This window comes from Bufo gargarizans, chromosome 3, assembly GCF_014858855.1.
Source record: "Bufo gargarizans isolate SCDJY-AF-19 chromosome 3, ASM1485885v1, whole genome shotgun sequence".
Taxonomy (NCBI): Eukaryota; Metazoa; Chordata; class Amphibia; order Anura; family Bufonidae; genus Bufo; species Bufo gargarizans.
Window position 1 is genome coordinate 194,036,414 of NC_058082.1, and position 19,874 is coordinate 194,056,287.

A 19,874-nucleotide genomic window follows, 5' to 3' on the forward strand; every position below is an offset into this window, starting at 1 on the left:
GAAACGTTTATTTTATTGGTCCAACGTGACATGTCAAAATCTTTGCAGGAGATACGGCAGAGTGGATTTCATGTAAACCACAACTTGTCGCGCCTTGAAAAGCAGGCTATCGATAACTTATTGGGGGACGATAGCCTGATTTTCAAGCCTGCCGACAAGGGGGGTGCTCTTGTCCTTATGGACAAGGAGTATTACGTCAGTGAGATCTTGGGCCAGTTGGCCAATACCGATGTATATCGTCCTTTGGACGGCGATCCGGTATACATTATAAAAAAGAAATTGTGTACTTTGGTTGATACATTCATTTCACAGCAGACTATTGACCCCAAATTGGGGGAATATCTGATTAATCATCATCCTGTAACACCAGTGTTTTATACACTGCCCAAAGTGCACAAATCTTTGTCTCAACCACCGGGTCGGCCCATTGTGGCCTTGACTGACTCTATCTTGTCTCCACCAGCTATTTTGCTTGAAAAGGTTATGACACCCTTAACCAAAAATATGCCGTCTTTCCTGCTTGATACGAATCAATTTTTGCGTGAGGTTGGGACCCTGGTGTTGCAGGATGATGATTTATTAGTAACCTTCGATGTTTGTTCTCTGTACACTTCTATTGTTCACTGGAAGGGTATACGGGCTGTAGAGTGGCTTTTATCCTTCTCCTCTCACAGTGAAGGTGCCAAAGAATTTTTCCTGAAACTTCTTGAAATCATTTTAACTGAAAATTATTTTTTATTTCAGGACACCTACTACCAGCAGTGCTGTGGGACCGCGATGGGCTCGAATGCCGCACCGCCATATGCAAATTCATACATGTCATGGTTTGAAGACAAGTATATTTACACCAATGATCTGTTTAAAATTCATTGTAATTTTTGGCGAAGATTCGTCGATGACGTGTTTTGTGTATGGCGGGGCGGCATTCGATCCCTTCGTGCCTTTTCAGAATTTTTGAATTCAATTTGGCCCGAGCTGCAGTTTACTTTACATTATAGTGATCATGAGATTAATTTTTTAGACACCCTGGTCATTAAGGGTGCAGGTGGGTCAATTGTGACTGATTTGTATATCAAAAATACCGACAAAAATTCTCTTCTCCATTTCTCAAGCTATCATCCTCCCACAGTAAAAAAAGCATTACCCCATTCCCAATTTCAAAGGGTACGTAGGATTGTTTCCAATACTGAAGTGAAGGAAAAACGTCTTGATGAAATGTCTATGAGATTTGAGAATAGAGGCTATCCCACAGCACTGCTGGATAGTGAGAGGAGTAGGGTCACCTCCTTGACCCCTAAACAGGAGTCCAGGGGGTCACGTATACCGTTTGTTACTAAGTTCCACCCATGGGTTAATAGGTGTCGATTTATTTTTTCTAAGCATTGGAACATTTTGTCAAGGGCTTATCCCTCTATTGAGGAGTTTAAAAATCCTCCATTATTGTGTTATAAACGTAACAAAAATATCCGCGATATGGTGGTGAGGGCGGATGTGGGCAGTGCTCAAACTGAGAAGCGACAGAAGACTCTATCAACTCCTAGAAAGGGCACATTCCCTTGCCTAGGGTGTATACACTGTTCAAGTGTAATTAAAGGGGAATATTTTACGCATCCTCATACAGGTAAGCGCTTTCCAGTTCGAGGCTTTTTCACATGCAATAGCAGTTTTATCATATATTTACTTAAGTGCCCTTGTGGACTGTTATATATAGGTGAAACATCCATGCGAATGAAGGACCGCTTCTCCAAGCATAAGTCCACTATTAGAAAAAACAATTTACTCCTACCCGTCCCTCATCACTTTGACCGCTGTAAGCACAATATTGCGCAATTGCGCTTTCAAATTATTGAGCAGGTACAACAACCTCGCAGAGGTGGTAATCGTTTAAAAATGCTAAAGAAGCGTGAATCCTATTGGATTCATACACTTCAGACACTGGAACCCATGGGGTTAAACCGGGAGTATGATCTCCATAGCTTCCTGTAGATGTCTGTTTCATTTATATGTATGTTAAACTTATACTTTATTTTTTTGTATTTTACAGAAAACGTGAGGAACCCCCCAACCGCATCATCTGAATTGCAAGCTAGTACGAATATCTAGAGAACTTCATAAGAATTCATGATTGCTACCATTTTCATTGATGCTGTTGCGATTGGGCTGTTTCTCACGTGTATCTGATTATTTAAATTGTTACTTTGTGTTTTCTCTTTTCTTTTGTTCCCTCCCCCCTTGCTTTCTCTCTTTCCTTTTTTACCTTTCATTCCATTTTGTTTGTCTAAATTACCATGACTACATGATGTCATTTCCGCTGTGGCGGTCTATTTAAATCACCTGTATTGTATGACTTTGTTATATGCCATTGGTTTGAGAAAGGCTCGCTACAGAGCCGAAACGCGCGTCACTGAACATTTCTATGCGTGGCGAATAAAGAGAAAACAATCTTTGAAGACTAAGTGAGTGCCGGTCTTTTCTTTCATTTGTACTCGGACTTCGGCCCTGGACACGTGCACCACGCCTACAAACGGAGTGCCGGCTGACCCTCGTTGAAATACTCCAGTGTAATGCAAGGCACCAACAAACAGACCAGTGATGAAAGCAAAAAGGTGTTTATTCACCAGAAACATAAACGTCCAGGACACTTGCTGGTAACAAGAAATAATAACAAAAAACCAGGCAAGGAGATTCCAGGAATAGTCCCAACCAGTGCTGAATGATGCTGTGCACTTGGCAGTCGAGCCACTCCAGATCTTGGGTCCGCTGTAAGGACAAAGTTCCTGGCAGTCTTCAGTCACTAGGAGTTGTGACCTATACCTGGTTGAGGGAAAATAACAGTGGGCACTGATCACCCTGAGAGACCTCCTTTTAAATGCCTGCTGACCAATCCCAGGGTGCCAAGTGTCCACTACCATAAGTGAACAAATTGCCCTGCACCTGAGTACAAGGCCTAAGGCAATCACAAGTTGATTAACCCATGGCTGGCTCCCTAATCCACTTTGCTCTTGTGAGTCAGTATAATATGCGCCACTGGTCGACGAAGTGCATAAGAAGCGCGTACTCGCGACCGTGTATCCCTTTGCGAACCTGCCCTCGTGCGTACGCACGGACGCATGATTGACTCAGCGCGAGTATGCGAGCGCGTGGACCCAGATGCGGAAACGGAAGTCGCAGGAGACACCGGAGACAACCCTGGCCGCGGCGTCTTGTCACTCGCCTGGCCACTCTGTCCCCGGGACTCCGACGGTCCTCCCCTCCGATGTCCACGCGAACGCATCTCCGCACTGGCTCGCAAAGGGGTCAGCGCTGGTGCATCAGAGACACGCATAACCTGTCCCGCAACTCCACGAGGACCCCTCTTGGTTCCCCTGGAGTGCAAAGCAGGTGAGGATCTTACACCCAGCGAGTAAATTCCAAAATTGCTTTATTTCTTCATTTTAAAAATCCCATGATTTTCTGACGCATTTTGACCAATTCAGGTCTTATCTATGACTTAGCTATGTTTATAGGCTCTTTTAAAGTACAGTCCAAATAATATACATTGTCTGTGCTTAGTTATTGTGTATGAAAAGTGACTGATACTCCATTGTACTTGATAAGGCTATGCATGGATTTATCTGGCTGGATTATGCGTTTTTCAGAATGTCAGTTTTATAGACTCTATCATGACATTATAGATATGTGTATATCTAAATAATACTGTATTATTCTGTACACTTAGGAGAAACTTGCATGATGTCATTTTTGGCTTTTTTATAACCTTCAAATTGATTTCTAGCTTTTTTCTTATCAGAGTATATATATATATATATATATATATATATATTTATTTAATTCACAAATATCTGTAGAAGGTACAGTATGTAGTGGAAAAATCATTACTATAGATTGCACAGCAAGTATTGAAAGTTTATGTCCCATATGATTCTGGTAACTTAGTCATAATATTACGATAATTTCCGTTTTCATCAATATGTACACTTATGTTTAATAGGGAAACTTACGGTAATTAAATTAAATGAACATTACTTTGTACTATTTTCTGAAGAACTATAGTGCTGGATCACTAGCAAATATCTTTGATGTTCCATTTTGTTGATAGGCATGTTTTCCAGGAAAGTACAAGGATATTTCTTCTGAGATGAAAGATGTGGAATCTTCAAGTAATTGGGGAAAGGATAGCATGTCATGGAAATGTATAAACTCTTATTTATTGTTTAACTGCCTAAGATAACCAGTGTCTTAGCTTGGTCCTCTGGATTTGGCGCTTGAGGGGGACATTGAAAAGTAGTTCCAACAGCCTAAGATTTGGAGAGTTATTTTGTGGGTGCTCACATTGGAGAGCTCTAGCTTTCCTTGTGCCTTGTGATTTTATTTTACCTTGATCTACTATAATCATGGAATCATGGCTCTTCTGGGTTAAAAGATCCATCCATCCTCAGACAGTTTATTGTTTTGTCAGAAAGTTACCATTGGTTAGTTATAGACATGCACAGGGATAGCTAAATATGTCCAGTGTAACTACCACACATGACATGGAGGAGTGAGATTTTGAAGATAACTTTGATTGTAGGTAGTTTTTTTTAGCTTTTGAGATGTTTACACTAGCAAATTATTATAATGTTAAACTAACAAAAAAACATGAGTTACAGTTCTTAAAGTGGTGAGAGCTTTTTGTAAACCATATGGAAACGGTGGCTAATTCACTCCCAAGACCTACCTTATGAATCTGTCTGGTACCCAGTTAATTTATACTAGCTGTGCTAAGAACTGAACCCATTACTCTGATGGCCAGTGACCAAAAAGCTATTGCCCATCAGTTGATGACTTTTAAACGGCAGTCTCAGTCTCAGCCCCTTAAAGGGGTTCTCCGGGAATTAGGAAAATGAAAATACGTAAATATTACTTTATAATAAATACATTTCCATATATCTTTCATTATTTATTATGGCTCGTTTTGTCGGGGGAGCAATCATCAGGGGAAACAAAATGGCCGCTGTCCTACCAGTATACACAGAACCTGTCCTAATCACACAGGAGGACAAGTTACTTCACAACACCGAGGTAAAGAGCTGCCTCCTCCTCCTCTCTACTTGTCAGTGATTATGATCCTGAATACAGACGATAAGAACTTTAGCTGAATCTCTGGGGAATTTAGTTCAGAGGAGACATGAAGTACAAAGAGGACGACAGGACAGACTGTGGTGATGTGGAGCTCTGGTAATGGAGACTGCATACAAGTGCTGCTGCTCATTACCCCCACCTTCCTCTCTGTACTTCATGTGTCCTCATCATTTCCATTCCCACAGAGCAGAGAGGATGATGAAGCAGCTCTTTAGCTCAGTGTTGTGAAGTAACTTGTCCTCCTGTGTGATTAGGACAGGTTCTGTGTGTACTGGTAGGATGGTGGCCATTTTATTTCTCCTAGTGATTGCACTGTAGACAAAATGAGCCATTATAACTAATGAAAGGTATTTGGAAATATATTTATTATAAAGTAATATTTAAGTATTTTTTTCTTGATTCCCTGAGAACCCCTTTTAGGGCCACAATTAGTACTTTTTTTTTTTTTTTTAAAGATTAGAGGATTGAAGGAATACCCCAAATAGTCAACATTGTATTGGTGGTGGCCCTCAGATGTCTTTTTCCCTATATTTGCAACAAGAAACCCCGGACACAGCCTTCATTTACCAATTCAAATTGTTATTTTGTGTGCCTGGTTGAGGTATTGGAAGACACAAAAACCAGTGTACAGCCACGTTTAAAACAAATAGAAAATCTTTATTGAACTTCATTACTGTAAGCAGGAAATAGAGGAGTTGGTCCACCCTCTCAGATATACAAATTGGTATACCCATATTTAAGAGATGCCTTAGGAGTCCTGAAACGCCCTCTCTAAAATGGGTTTTGGATTCTTATTCCAGGCAAATCAAAATGTAACAATGGAAAGAATAAACCATGACTTATTCTGGGGTATTGTAGTATATTTTTGGTATTCTACTCAATTCTGTTCTCTCAATTCTTTTCTTGACGTTATATATTTTATCTTCTACTTTTTGTATTTTCTTCTTAAATTAGTTTTACCAATACTAACAATTCTGGAACATCTATTCTTGTTTCTGTTTGTTGTCCCATTCCTCTATTATTTCTACTAGAAGTTATGAATAATTGCTAGTAGTCTGCAGTAAGGGTAGAGAGGGGAGGTAACAAGTTAGGGGGTGTACCTGCATGGTCTATAAATGGCAGCACTGATTGGATATAGTGAGTCTGTGCAGGTACACCCCCCGCTCTGTACCCTTACTGAAAGCTAATAGCAATTCATTCATAAATTCTAGTAGAAATAATAGAGGAATGGCACGACATACAGACATAAGAATAGTTGGTTCAGAATTGGTATTACATGGGGAATGCATGTAGCTATTAAAACAGACATGTCAGGAGCGGTGAAAGGTCCTTTTTAAACATATTACCTATCCGCTAGGACATCCACTGTTCACATGAATGGGGTCCTGTATCCTGCTGTATGACTGGAGTACTGACTGACCATGTGTGCTCCTGCTCCATTCATCTGTGTGGGACTTCCAAAGGGACATTACTTTGCTATCTCTGGCATGCACGCTTGACCACCACTCCATTCATACATGGTGCCCCCGGGACCTACATTCTCTTGATCAGTGGGGGACCCAACTTTCGTAATCCCACTAAACAGACACAAATTCCCTATCCTGTGGACAGGGGATATAGTTAAATCTTGGTATAACCCCATTAAGTTTGAAATACAAATATTACAAATACCATCAGTTAAATAAATTAAGGGTGGTGGGTTTGAAATTCTTTATTTTTATAGATATTCACAGGCACATAAAACTTTAGTAGAACTTAAAATGGACATAGGTACTGTAGACAACTTTACAGGGTGCATATAGTATATATACATTTACAGCATAGTAACAATAACTGAATTATATACTATCCATATGGAAGCACAGTTCTTCAGTAAAAGTCAGAGGGTGAGAAGGGACACTCTAGATATCACTTGGAGACCTTTAGTTTTTTTTTACATGATCTTCAAAAGTGATGACAGACTTCTATAACAATATGAAAGAAAAACATTTCTCCAGTGAATATATTAAGGAGTACACAGGAAACGGCTAGAATAGATTTTTCCCTCAGCGTCAAATGCTATGTTTCTATAAATGTTGTCTGGAATTCCTGTGAGACACCCGCTGCTTAGTTCCTTAGTACAACAGAACAGATAGTTGGTATTTAACGTATACAAGATGGAGGCTGCATCTTACTATGTCCAGTAGAGGTTTGCTGTAATACAGTCATAGCATTATAGTACTGTAGAAACTCTGCCTGTTAATCATCAAAGGCAGTCACTATAAGGACTGATGTCACATGATTGTGAGATGTTCTCCTGTCCACGGACCACCTCAGCATTGGAAGTGTTGAAGAACAGTGATATCAAACTGAATGCTAACTTTTTGAAATTAAAGGGGTTGTATCATTTCAGATATTGGGAGCATATCTCTAGGATATGCCCAGAATGTCTGATGGGTGAGGTGGGTCCTGCACCTATCTTTAGAACAGAGCCTTCAAAGTGAAGTAGCACTGGCTCGGCTACTTCTGTCAGCCCCAGAGGTGGGACCCGCACAAATCAGACTTTTGGACATATCTTAGCGATATGCCCCCAGTGTCTGAGATGATACAAACTTTTTAAAGCATCCAATGAAGCTACACTATAAGGTCAAAGAACAGTATATGAACCCCCTTCCTAAGTTCAAGTGTTGAAGGGGTTGTCTCACTTCAGGAAAAGGCATTTATATATATGTCCACAGACATAGGCCATAGAAAATAATTAGCTGAATATTCTGCCTCACATTGTGTTTGACTGTATTTTGTGGTGTCTTGCAGCTTATCATTGATACCCCAACCAGTCCAGTAACCAGTGGCCTGCCACTATTCTTTGTTATCACTGTGACTGCAATTAAGCAGGTAACTATCTCCTGACATCCACCGCCTTTCAATGAAAAGTTTATATCCTGTAACTTTCTTACTTCTACTACCTTTACAGGGATACGAAGACTGGCTAAGGCACAAAGCAGATAATGCTATGAACCAGTACTCTGTCCATGTTATCCAGCATGGCAAATTGGTCCGAAAACAAAGTCAGAAACTTAGGGTAAGAGTCAGTTACTTTTCTTTCTGTTTAATGGTGGTTATATGCGTTATGCCTATACTGCTATGCATACTATGTAACTCAGGACCATAGCTGGTCCCTTCTGAGGACTAGCTATAGAGGTAATGATTTTCTTACAAAAGATACATTATTTTTATAAGGCTTTCAGCTAATCAAAGGATTTTTTTTATTATTATTATAGAAAGATGCCACTGCTCCTCATTAATGGTCATATCTAGGGGCACTTCTATAGGGGATACAGAGGTAGTAGATGCACCATTAGGGTCAGACTGGGACTAAAAGTCAACCTTGGCACATCAACCCCACCAGTCCATCTACAATATCACCCCCACTCATATCACTGAAAAATAACAGTGTGTAAAACTGAGGCCAGACCCTAGATCAGAACACATTAAAAAAAACCTGATTCTAATGCCTCTATACACACACACCGCACCAGGTTACACATACATAAACACAAGATACACACGCCACTCACACGGTGCTTACAACACACCACTAACAAACATCCCACCCCTACATCACTAAATATAGACTGTTCCCTATGTCCCCTTCTTTCTCATACAAAATATTGAGATTCTGCTGCAAGTTATGTGAAAAATTGTGGTAAATTTGCAGCACTTTTGTCAGAAATTGCAGCAAAGTCATTTTATAACAGAGGCAAGGTGGGCAGCTGTGTGACCGGTCCATGGGAATCAGTGGTAGGGCAGATTGGCAGTCCTAGGCTGCACACCAGGTGAGAGTGGCACCCTGTTAATGATTTGGTGTTAGGGTCCAGGAGCTTTATCGAGGTAGTCAAGGTTTGTACACGTGCTAGCCTCTCCTCAAGATAAGCTATCTCTATGTGATTGGTGGAGCCCGACACCCTGCACCCCTGTCGACCAGCAGTTCCAGTGTTGCTCTGGTGCCAGAAGTCGGCATCAAAACTATACAGCTTCCTCCATTTTGTACTTAAAGTGAATGGGACCAGTGCTGCTGTGACCAGCTGCAGCCACCACACAGTGGATGGAGATATGTACAGGATCCTGAGAATAGGACATCACTTGTAAAAGCTTGACAACCCCTTAAGGCTACAGCACTGGTTATTCTGCGCAAACAGCACCGGCCCTGTGAAAATCGCTTCTTCCAATTTAGTTTTTTTTCTAATAAATATATGCCCTCTGGCACTGATTGGATGATCTGTGCCCATTGCACAATCCCCACAGCAGTGCTAGTTCTCAGTGGCAGACTAGTGGTCCTGGAAAAAACTAAAAGTGGCCCCATGTTGTAGGCGGTTCCAGATTGACAGAAGGTGGAGCAACACAAGTAGTCAGGACCAACACAAGCAGTCAGGGAAGAAGTAGGCGGGGCCAGCAATACCATAGTGCAACCCAAAATACTGCCCCAGCAGAGCCAAATACCACAGTGCAGCACAAATACTGGCGCCGCCGCAGTATTCAGCTGTATCAGTGTCCTGAGAATGGTGACACAGTGGAATTCAACTGCCGGCCAGATGCATAAGTACCTGATGCTCCTAGTATTAATTAATGCTGAGAGCATGAGATCATTGTGTACCTAGCCGGTGGCCATGAGGAGGGTTTGGGCTTGACCCTTGGCACTGGTACACTGGGAAATTTCCTTGTAAAATCTATGGCCAGTGCTCATATAGGGGAGCAGGCACAAGAAGGCCTCATTTAGATTTTTTTCATATGGATTTTTTCCCTTTTTACATGTACCCAATGACATTCTGTTTTAAAATGGCTACATCACTTTTTGACGATATGTCTGTTGTATCTTTTGGCCCGAAGCATGACGGAGCGAAGAGTTTGGATGTACTGTATCACTGCACAATCCCTACAGCAGTGCTAGTAGACATATATAAGGGAGTAGGTGTATGAAGGCCCCATTTAAATGTTTTTTTTTCATTTTTGCACATACCCAGTGACATTCTGTTTTGAAATGAATGTGACAGGCTATGATCACAACCTTTTTTTGACCATATGTCTGGTGTATGTTTTTGTATGAAGAAAAAGAAAACAGAAGGGATAGTACTATACATTTGTATTGGACAAAGTGTATACTGTACTTTTGGTTTTGATGGGTTCAGGAACGGATTGTACAGCCAGCTACTGCATTCCATTTGGAACGTCAAGAAAAATATATCACAATGGTTTTTAATGGGCGCACACTTGTACTTCATGGTAAATGTTCTCTCTCTCTCCTGCCCTCAAGGTTGGAGACATTGTTATGGTGAAAGAAGATGAAGTCTTCCCATGTGACATGGTACTGCTATCCTCGAGTAGGGAGGACGGCACATGTTTTGTTACAACCGCTAGTTTGGATGGAGAATCCAGTCACAAGGTAAGCACAGACGTCCCCTCCTGTATGATGTGGATGAGGTTGGCTCTACTACATTAACTGGCTAAAATATACTATATTGTGTTTTTGACATAATCTTACATCTCTGTGAATGTCATACCTCATTTTATGCATACAGGGGCTTCTATGCATATATTATATTATGTACTAGTTACATATAGTTACCATGTTTTTATTACTGTGTATGAAACCTTTACCAAATAGATCAGTGTGATATATATATATATATAAAATGTAGCAGCACAGTGAAAAGTACCGTATGTGTAATCTGCCTAATTAAGCAACGATAATCCTATAAAAACCACAAACTGTAAAATTAAGGACCGTTTGTATACAGACCTCAACTAGGTGTTAATGTTACAATGAATTGGCTTGGTATCAGAGCTACATCACCTTTTGTCATGGGTGTTCTTAATTGGTGATAAGTTGCCATAAAGTGAGCCTGTCAGGTGAATTCTGCTGTCCTTTCTCAGAGCTGCGTATGATAAAGTTTGAGCTAAAAAGCAGGATAAATCCTGGCAGGACTCTTAGGAGAGACTTTGAGAGTCCTGATTGCTCCGACCACAGACAGCGATTGACAGATTCTCCTGTATCAGTGTGTGCACACAGAAGGTTGTCAATCACCGTCAGGGCCGTCTTTAATATTGATTGGACCCTAGGCAAGAGGGAGAACACAAGTGGCGCTGCCGCATTCATGGGTCCATACTTTATTAACTAAGTAGCAGGACATGTAGGGCATACATGGGGGATGTCCCTGCACTTACTATTATTTCTGGGCTCCGCTCCGTTGAGCCGCTGTGGCCCCGTTACATTCTCCCTCGCTGTATGCGAGTAACAGCATCGGAACACCAGGGGGGAGACATCAGCTTTTCTCCCTTGGCGTTCCTTCTCCCCGGCTGTAGCGCTGTCCAAACGTAACAGGGAGAAGGTGAGTTTTTTTTTTCTCCTTGGCTGTGATGGAAGAAGGGAGAAGGAACGCACACAGAGAAAAGCTGATGTCTCCCTCCCTGGTGTTCCGATGCTGTTTCTTAGCATACAGTGCGGGAGAATGTAACGGGGGCCACAGCGGCTGAACGGAGCGGAGCCCAGAAATAATAGTAAGTGCAGGGACATCCCCAATGTATGCCCAACATGTCCTGCTACTTAGTTAATAAAGTATGGACCCATGACAGCTTCTCCAGTGGCCAGCAGGGCCCAAGGCAGCTGCCTTGGGCCCCCCAGGAGCAACTGGGCCCAGGGCAGCTGCCCCTTTTGCCCCACGTTAAAGATGGCTCTGATCACTGTGTGTGAACAGAGTAATCAAGACTCTTACTTATCTTAGCTTCATTACATCCATCATGTCCTGGGGAATTGCTCAAAGGCTGTACAAAGAGTATAAAGGCTGTAAAAAGAGTCATGCAATTTTGTACAAGTGGCATTTGTAGCAAATTGGGAAACTGGAACTTTTTTCAATGTTACGCCACTCACAGGATTGTTTAAAAAGTGGATGGAACTTATCTGGAGGAGCATGGCCTCTGCTATACACTGACTTACTATCATTAACATCCGAAACTGGCCAACTTAGGCTACTTTCACACTTCGTCGGAACTGACCGCCGGATCCGCCGATCTGCCGCTCACTGAAAGCATTTGTGAGACGGATCCGGATGCGGATTCGTCTCACAAATGCATTGCAAGGACAGATCTGTCTCTCCGCTTGTCATGCATATCATGTGTATCTTTTTTTAAATTGTTACCGGTCTGCGCAAGCCGGAAGGACGGATCCGGCATTCCGGTATTTTGAATGTCGGATCCGGCACTTATATGTTCCTATGGGACAAAAATGCCGGATCCAGCATTCAGGCATGTCTTCAGTTTTTTTTCGCGGGAGATAAAACCCTAGCATGATACGGTTTTATCTTTTGCCTGATCAGTCAAAAAGACGGAACTGAAGACACCCTGATGCATCCTGAACGGATTTCTCTCAATTCAGAATGCATGGGGATAAAACTGATCAGTTATTTTCTGGTATTGAGCCCCTAGGAGGGAACTTTATGCTGGAAAAGAAAAACGCTAGTGTGAAAGTACCCTTAATAAAACTCCCACACTGGCTTTACCATACCAAAACAGTATATTCTTCTAGTACTATGTGTCTAGGAAGGTTCATAGTTCAGGATAGATGAGAGACAAGGGTGTCCTTATTGGCTCTCCTAGAAGCAGATTAAACTAAAAAACTACTTGAACAGATTTTAACATTATCCATATTTACATTGGAATATCTATATACAGCAGAAGAATAAATGTATCAGACACCCGATTATTATAGCGTTTTCCCCTATGGACACATTTATATGATAAATGTATGGCAGGAACAAAGGGGTGCGGGTGCTTGTTTGACAACCCCTTAATAATGCTTTGGTCTTGCTATTTTAACATTTTGATGTATGGTGCTGTTCCCATACTAATCCTGAGAACAGGTGCAAGCACCGAGAACTGTCTTGTGGTATAAACGATGTTGACACGCAGCTCCCACTACGCCAGATATACTCCCAGAGGGTGACAAGCTGTGCATTGAGACCCGAACTGTATTCTGACTTCCTCTGCGCTATTGTATGTGATATAACAGTAGCACTTCTTTAAATACAACCATACTGTGTATATTTCTGTTCCCCAAACTAGACATATTTTTCTGTTCAAGACACAAAAGCGTTTCACAATGAACAGGAAATGGACACGTTGCACGCTACCATAGAGTGTGAACAACCTCAGCCTGATCTTTACAAGTAAGAATGCATGTCAGTTGTTAAAGGGGGCGTCCCATCATTATATAGTATACTGACAATTCTGTAACAAAATAATAATATTATGTCATTTACTTTTATAGTATGTGGCACCACCTAGTATAGAAAATGCATAGCAATGTGCATGTCCACCTACTGAGCTATGTGCTGCTGGTCACACATGCTCAGTCACTCTCCCCACAGCCAGGTTTCTGCATAGTGATCCTTTCTTCATTGCAGAGCTGCAGCCATTAGAAGTAGCTTTCTGCCCTGCTTGCATTTTCAGTAGCATGGTAGTATAGCTGCAGGGAAAATAAGAAGGGATTGCAGTATATTGTAACCTACCAGAGGGGGAGGAGACTTATTCTGTCCAGAGCACCCACCCAAGAGCAGAGTGTAGCACACAGAAGCAGGTATTTTTATTGTAGAAATGCTGTAAATTACTTTAAAATAGCTATTGAAGGGAATCTGTCACCACAATCTTGGACTGTTACCTGCAGTACTTGATGTGTAGCACTGCAGATAAGAAGTCCAGATCACTATTTTTTATTTTCCTACTGCCCCACCGTTCCCCGACTCAGTGTTTAAAGCTGCATCGAAATACATTGTCGGTACTGCTGTGCATGCGCACGAGTTCTCTCCATTAAGTCAGCACAGCACTGCAGTCTGGACTGTGTATTGCAGCACAGCTTTGAGCGCTGACGGCGGTAGAAAGGGGGGCAGTAGGAAAAGAAAAAATAGCAATCTGGACTCCTTATCTGCAGCACTGTTCATGTAGTACTGCAGGTGATAGTCCAGAATTGTGGTGACAGATTCCCTTTAACAGGACTTTTGATATGAGCATGCTTCACGATCTAACTCCTTTATATATCAATACGGAATTATTGTATATTAGACAGTACATATACGGAAAAAAAACTGTAACTGAAAAGCAATAATTAGAGGGGGACTGCGATGGAGATAAAAAAAGGACAGAGGTGGTAGAAAAGAGAAAAAGAAAAATCTATTGTAAAGCATCCATAGGGTTATAGTGCAGTTAATCTTATCATTTATTTGCCCATACCTTCCAGCTCCCAGAAGGTATATTTTTCACATACCAGAGTGCCCCTATTAAAGTGACCAATAAGGGTTTCTACCAAGACAGCAGGGTAATGCTCATGGAGGTTCTCCCGAACCTAGGATATTTGAGAGCCCTGCTGATGCACTAGCCCGCTGTTGGTGTAACGCTTTTACGGTCATATTGCTATTCTTACTGGTTTTACTTGGTGCTTTCATTGTTTAGATTTGTTGGTCGGATCAACATTTATAATGAAACAGAGGACCCCACTGCCAGGTTAGTTGGTTTTCAGTTCATTCCTTCTTGCCATTTATTTTTAGTGTTCTATAGGTAGTTGTTGGTTCAATAATCTTTAAAATATTACTTCCACATTATTTCCCTGAAGTCCATTGAGTACATTTGTGTGTATGCTTTTCCTCTGTTAGGCCTCTAGGATCAGAACATCTGCTACTTCGTGGTGCTACGTTAAAGAACACTGAAAGAATTTTTGGTAAGCAATTGCGAAAGCATAGAAAATATTCCTTCTAAGGGTCCAGTCACACGTCCGTATGCGTTTTTTGGATCTGCAAAACACGGACACCGGCAATGTGTGTTCCGCATTTTGCGGACCGCACATCGCCGGCACTCTCATAGAAAATACCCTTTCTTGTCCGCAATTGCGGACAAGAATAGGACATGTTCTATTTTTTTGTGGATCCGCAAATGTGGATGTGGACAGCACATTCCGGCCCAATTGAAAATTAATGGGTCCGCATCTGTTCCGCAAAATTGCGAAATGGATGCTGACCCATTTTGCGGACGTGTGAATGGACCCTTAGACGATGCAGACTGAACAAGAACAGTCTTTGCTCCTGAGTTAAGAGTGAGGTACCCTGTGGTGTAACTAGAAATGACTGGGCCCCACAGCAAATTTTTTAACGGGGCCCCCTCCCCAGCAACTTCTACTCAACCCCAATTCCTGTGGCTACTCAAGATTGCTCTCTCAGACAAGGCCCGGTAGCCGCTCCGTTTCCTACAGTGTCTCTGTATATAATGTCATTTTATAATACTGTTCAGGGGCCCTGACAATAAGTCTTTTAGTCCTCCTCCTCCTGGGTGGGCCCCTTCTGAGTTTGGGCTCCAAAGCAGCCGCTTCCCCTGCTTCCCCTATAGCTCCGCCCGATAGGGGTACCTGTCATAGAGAACCTTTCTGTTCCAAAAATTGCCATTGGAATTATCAGCACCACCCCTTGCATGCTATCTAAGAGTAGTAAGGCAGTAGGGTCCTGTGCAGCTGCACATAGGGTAAGTTCACCTCTCCTCTTAGAGGAATGAAACATTTGTGTGTCTGGTGAAATAAACCATTTTGACAATAATGATAGGAAACATAGGTAATAAATTCTCAATGTCAGATTAAGTCACCATGTCATCACCTACGTCCACCATGTCATTTTTAGGCCAATATACTGTGCTGAGATTATAACTGTTGGAGCTTTATTTTTACATGTATCTCCAAATCCTCTGAACAGCCATGTAGCTAAACAATAACATTCTGCCTACCATCAGCCACCACTAGAGGGAGTTTCCTGTATAATGTTTAAACAGTATGTAGATTTTACCTTGGGGATTAGAGGCTTTGTATCAGCAAAACAATGCGCCATCAAATGGAAAGTTATATTTTAAAAATTGGAAAACAAATTTCAACTACTGTAAAATAATACTTGAAGAGTACCTATAAAGTCTCCCGACGTATCTGCTTTCTCCTTGTAATAACAATTGTGGAGCATCTATTCTTGTGTTGTGCCATTCCCTTATTATTCCTGCTAGAAGTTAGGAATGAATTACTAGCAGTTTGCAATGAAGGTCCAGATGGCTGCTACCAGTTGGAGGTGTGTCCTTATCCAATCAGTGCTGCTAGTGAGAAACCATGCAGCCACCCCCTACACACACTGGTAACATCCAGCTGGATCTTCGCTGCAAACTGCTAGCAGTTCTTTCATAACTTCTAGCAGGAATAAGTAAGGAATGGTACAACAAAGAGCCATCAGAAAATATGCTCCAGAACTGGTATTACGTCAGAAATGCAAGTAGTTACTACTATAGACATGTCAGGAAAGATTACAGGTTCTCTCTAAGGCTAGACGTTACTTTTATACAGCACATTGATTGTAAAGCTGCAAAGCAAATGGGTGAAAGTAACATTTTAAATATTGTATCTGGCGAGAGGATCAGATAACTGATGAGGGTTCAGGTCTAGTTTATGTGTCAATTGAGTAGACCTTAGTCTTCCTTGCTCTCAAGTAACAATCTCTCTACACTTTTTTTCTGATTCTAGGTGTTGCTATATACACTGGAATGGAAACCAAGATGGCATTAAATTACCAGTCCAAATCACAGAAAAGATCCGCTGTTGAAAAGTAAAGTGTTCACATGTATTATTCATAAGAGCAGCCACATGTGACACCCACCAAACCTCATAGACATAATATAAAATTCTGTAGTTTTCTGGTAATAGACAGTTAATTAGCAACATATTCATATTATTGCCAATATGCATAACTATGGCATTCATGGTTTTTCCGGAAGTTTTATACTGATGACCTATCCTCTGGATAAGTTATCAATATCTGACCAGTGGTGGTCCAAAACCCGGGACCCCCACCGATCAGCTGTTTGAGAAGGCAGTGACGCTCACAGTAGCGCCGCAGCTTTCCCTAGGCCAGTGCAATACCAAGCACAGCTGCTATATAATGTACGGAGCTGTGCTTGGTGAGCTGGAAGAAGGCTGCGGTGCTCACAGGAGTGCCATTCTCAAAAAACACTTTAAATGTAATTTTACAGGGCATCTGTCAGCAGATTTGTATCTATGAAACTGGTTGACCTGTTACATGTGCGCTTGGAAGCTGAAGGCATCTGTGTTGGTCCCATGTTCAATGAAGTTTTAATATACGCAAATGAGCCTCTAGGAGCAACGGGTGGGTTTCATTTACAGCTAGAGGCTCTGCTCTCTCTGCAACTGCAGTGCCCTCTCCACTTTTATTGACAGGGGCCAGACATCATGACTGGGGATGAGTGAACCCGTACCTTACAGGTTTGGTGTTCGGGCTGTGTAGGAATTCCGTTATTATGTAGACAAAATGCAAAATGGAAGTCTATGGATCTGTCTGGTTTGCGTCATACAGGACCGAAAACAAAGTCCTGCATAATGGAAATCAGACTGATCCGTTATGCTTGTCCATAGACTCCTATTATGACGGATCAAAACGGAATGCCTCTTAAAGACTTCCGTTTTGCATTCTGTCTACGAATTCCGTTATAACAGAATCCGTAATGGAATTCCTACACAGTCCGAACACCAAACCTGTAAAGTTTGGGTTCGCTCATCCCTACTGTTGACGTTTTCACTGCCTGGCCCTGTCAATTAAATTGCAAAGGGCGCAGCAGTTGCAGAGAGAGCTGAGCCTCTATGTGTAACAGCAACTTCCCCATTCCTCCTAGAGGTTTATTTGCATCTATTAAAACATCATTTTTCTCAGCAATGCAGACACATATGAACATGGGACCAACACTGATGCCTTCAGATGCCAAGCGCACTTGCAACAGGGCAGCCAGTTTCATTGGTACACATCTTTTCCATTGCTATTTTTTTTTACAAATGTTTTTTTTTTTTTTTGGTTAAAGGGGCTGTCCCAGATGACAGTATCCGCAGGATAGTTTATGTGTCTCCTTGGAGAAGGTCCATCTGCTGAAATGCCCACTCATCACAAGAATGAGTATCCCATAACATCTGTATGAATGGAGCAGTGGTCAAGGGCTGCACTCCCTAATTACAGCAGTTCCATAGACTCTGAAAGGAGCGGCAGGGCTTGACCACCACTCCATTAAAACAGGGGACTTTGAACCCCCATTCTTGTGAACAGCTGTAGTCCCAGATTCAATACTTATCACCTATGCTATGTACAGTGCTGCCCATAATTATTCATACCCCTGCCAAATTTTGACGAAAATGTACTTTTATTCAACTAGCAAGTAATTTTTTGACAGGAAATTACATACTGTAGGTGTCTCCCAAAAGATAATAAGACGATGTAAGAGGCATTATTGTAGGAAAAAACATTTCTCAGCTTTTATTTACATTTGAGCAAAAAGTGTCCAGTTGGCGTAAAAAACCCAACCCAACACCATCCCCACTGTTAAACATGGTGGTCGGACCCTAATGCTTTGGGGGTGTTTTTCAGCCAATGGACCAGGGAACCTAATCACAGTAAACGGACATTTCAGCATGACAATAACCCAAAACACACAGCAAAAGTGGTGAAGAAATGGTTAACAGACAACAACATTAACGTTTTGGAGTGGCCCAGCCAGAGTCCAGACTTGAATCCAATTGAGAATCTGTGGACAGTGGCGGATTACAATAGGGACGTTCGGGTCGGCAGCCCCGGGCCCAGCACCGCTGGGGGGCCCAACGCTGACCCGATCGCCCACATACTGCGGCGGGGCATGGGAGCGCATAGCTCCCTGTCCCGTCGCCGATCACCACCATAGGCTTCAGGCCTTGTAGGCCTGAGGCCTATGCGGTAGTGAAATCCCGGCGCAGGCGTGCGTGATGACGTCATTGCGCGCCTGTGCCGGGACGCAGCACTGTGACACGCCTGACTCATCCCGCCTTCCTCTGTGAGCAAGCGCCTGGCCCTGGACATAGGTGAGTATTTATCTTTTCATTTTTTGTTCATTTTATTTCATGTGCCTACTTTGGGGGGGACACACAGGAGGACATATTAGGGAAGCTAACTCGAGTACATGGGGGGGGGGAATGTGGGGGCTGTATGGGGCCAAATTATTATGGGAGGGAATACTATGTGGGGGCAAATTTCTAGATGGGGCAGTGTGGGGGCAAATTATTATGAGAGGGACTACTATGTGGGAGCAAATTACTAGATGGGGCAGTGTGGGGGCAAATTGCTATGTGGGGGCAGTGTGGGGGCAAATTATCATGAGAGGGACTACTATGTGGGGGCAAATTACTAGATGGGGCAGTGTGGGGGCAAATTGCCATGTGGGGGCAGTGTGGGGGCAAATTATTATGGGAGGGACTACTATGTGGGGGCAAATTTCTATATGGGGCAGTGTGGGGGAAACTATTGTGTGGGGGTAATTGCTATGTGGGGACAGTGTGGGGTAATTTCTATGTGGGGACAGTGTGGGGAAATTGCTATGTGGGAAAATTGCTAAGTGGGGGCAAATTACTATGTGGGGCAAATTACTATGTGGGGGCAGTGTGGGGAAAACTATTGTATGGGGCAGTGTGGGGAAATTGCTATGTGGGAACAGTGTGGGGAAATTGTTATGTGGGGGCAAATTACTATGTGGGGGCAGTGTGGTGGAAATTACTATGTGGGGGCATTGTGGGGAAAATTACTGTGTGGGGGCAAACTACTATATGGGGGCAGTTTGGGGGAAATTACTGTGTGGGGACAAATTATTATGTGGGGGCAGTGTGGTGGAAATTACTATATGGG

At 42.4% G+C, this 19,874-nt stretch overlaps 1 protein-coding gene across 4 annotated transcripts in view; it reads left to right on the top strand.

Annotated features, from left to right (window-relative positions):
• The window catches only part of ATP11A (ATPase phospholipid transporting 11A), a 182,729-nt gene that overhangs the window by 83,668 nt on the left and 79,187 nt on the right, over positions 1-19,874 (top strand). For 3 of the 4 annotated variants that reach the window (XM_044283792.1, XM_044283794.1, XM_044283793.1), the window contains exons 4-10: positions 7,915-7,995; positions 8,075-8,182; positions 10,412-10,540; positions 13,216-13,319; positions 14,599-14,649; positions 14,799-14,863; positions 16,688-16,769. In XM_044283792.1, the coding sequence (XP_044139727.1) occupies positions 7,915-7,995; positions 8,075-8,182; positions 10,412-10,540; positions 13,216-13,319; positions 14,599-14,649; positions 14,799-14,863; positions 16,688-16,769 (620 nt within the window). Of the gene's footprint in view, positions 1-7,914; positions 7,996-8,074; positions 8,183-10,411; positions 10,541-13,215; positions 13,320-14,598; positions 14,650-14,798; positions 14,864-16,687; positions 16,770-19,874 lie in introns of those variants that run through there. The other variant, XM_044283795.1, reaches the window with a different exon arrangement.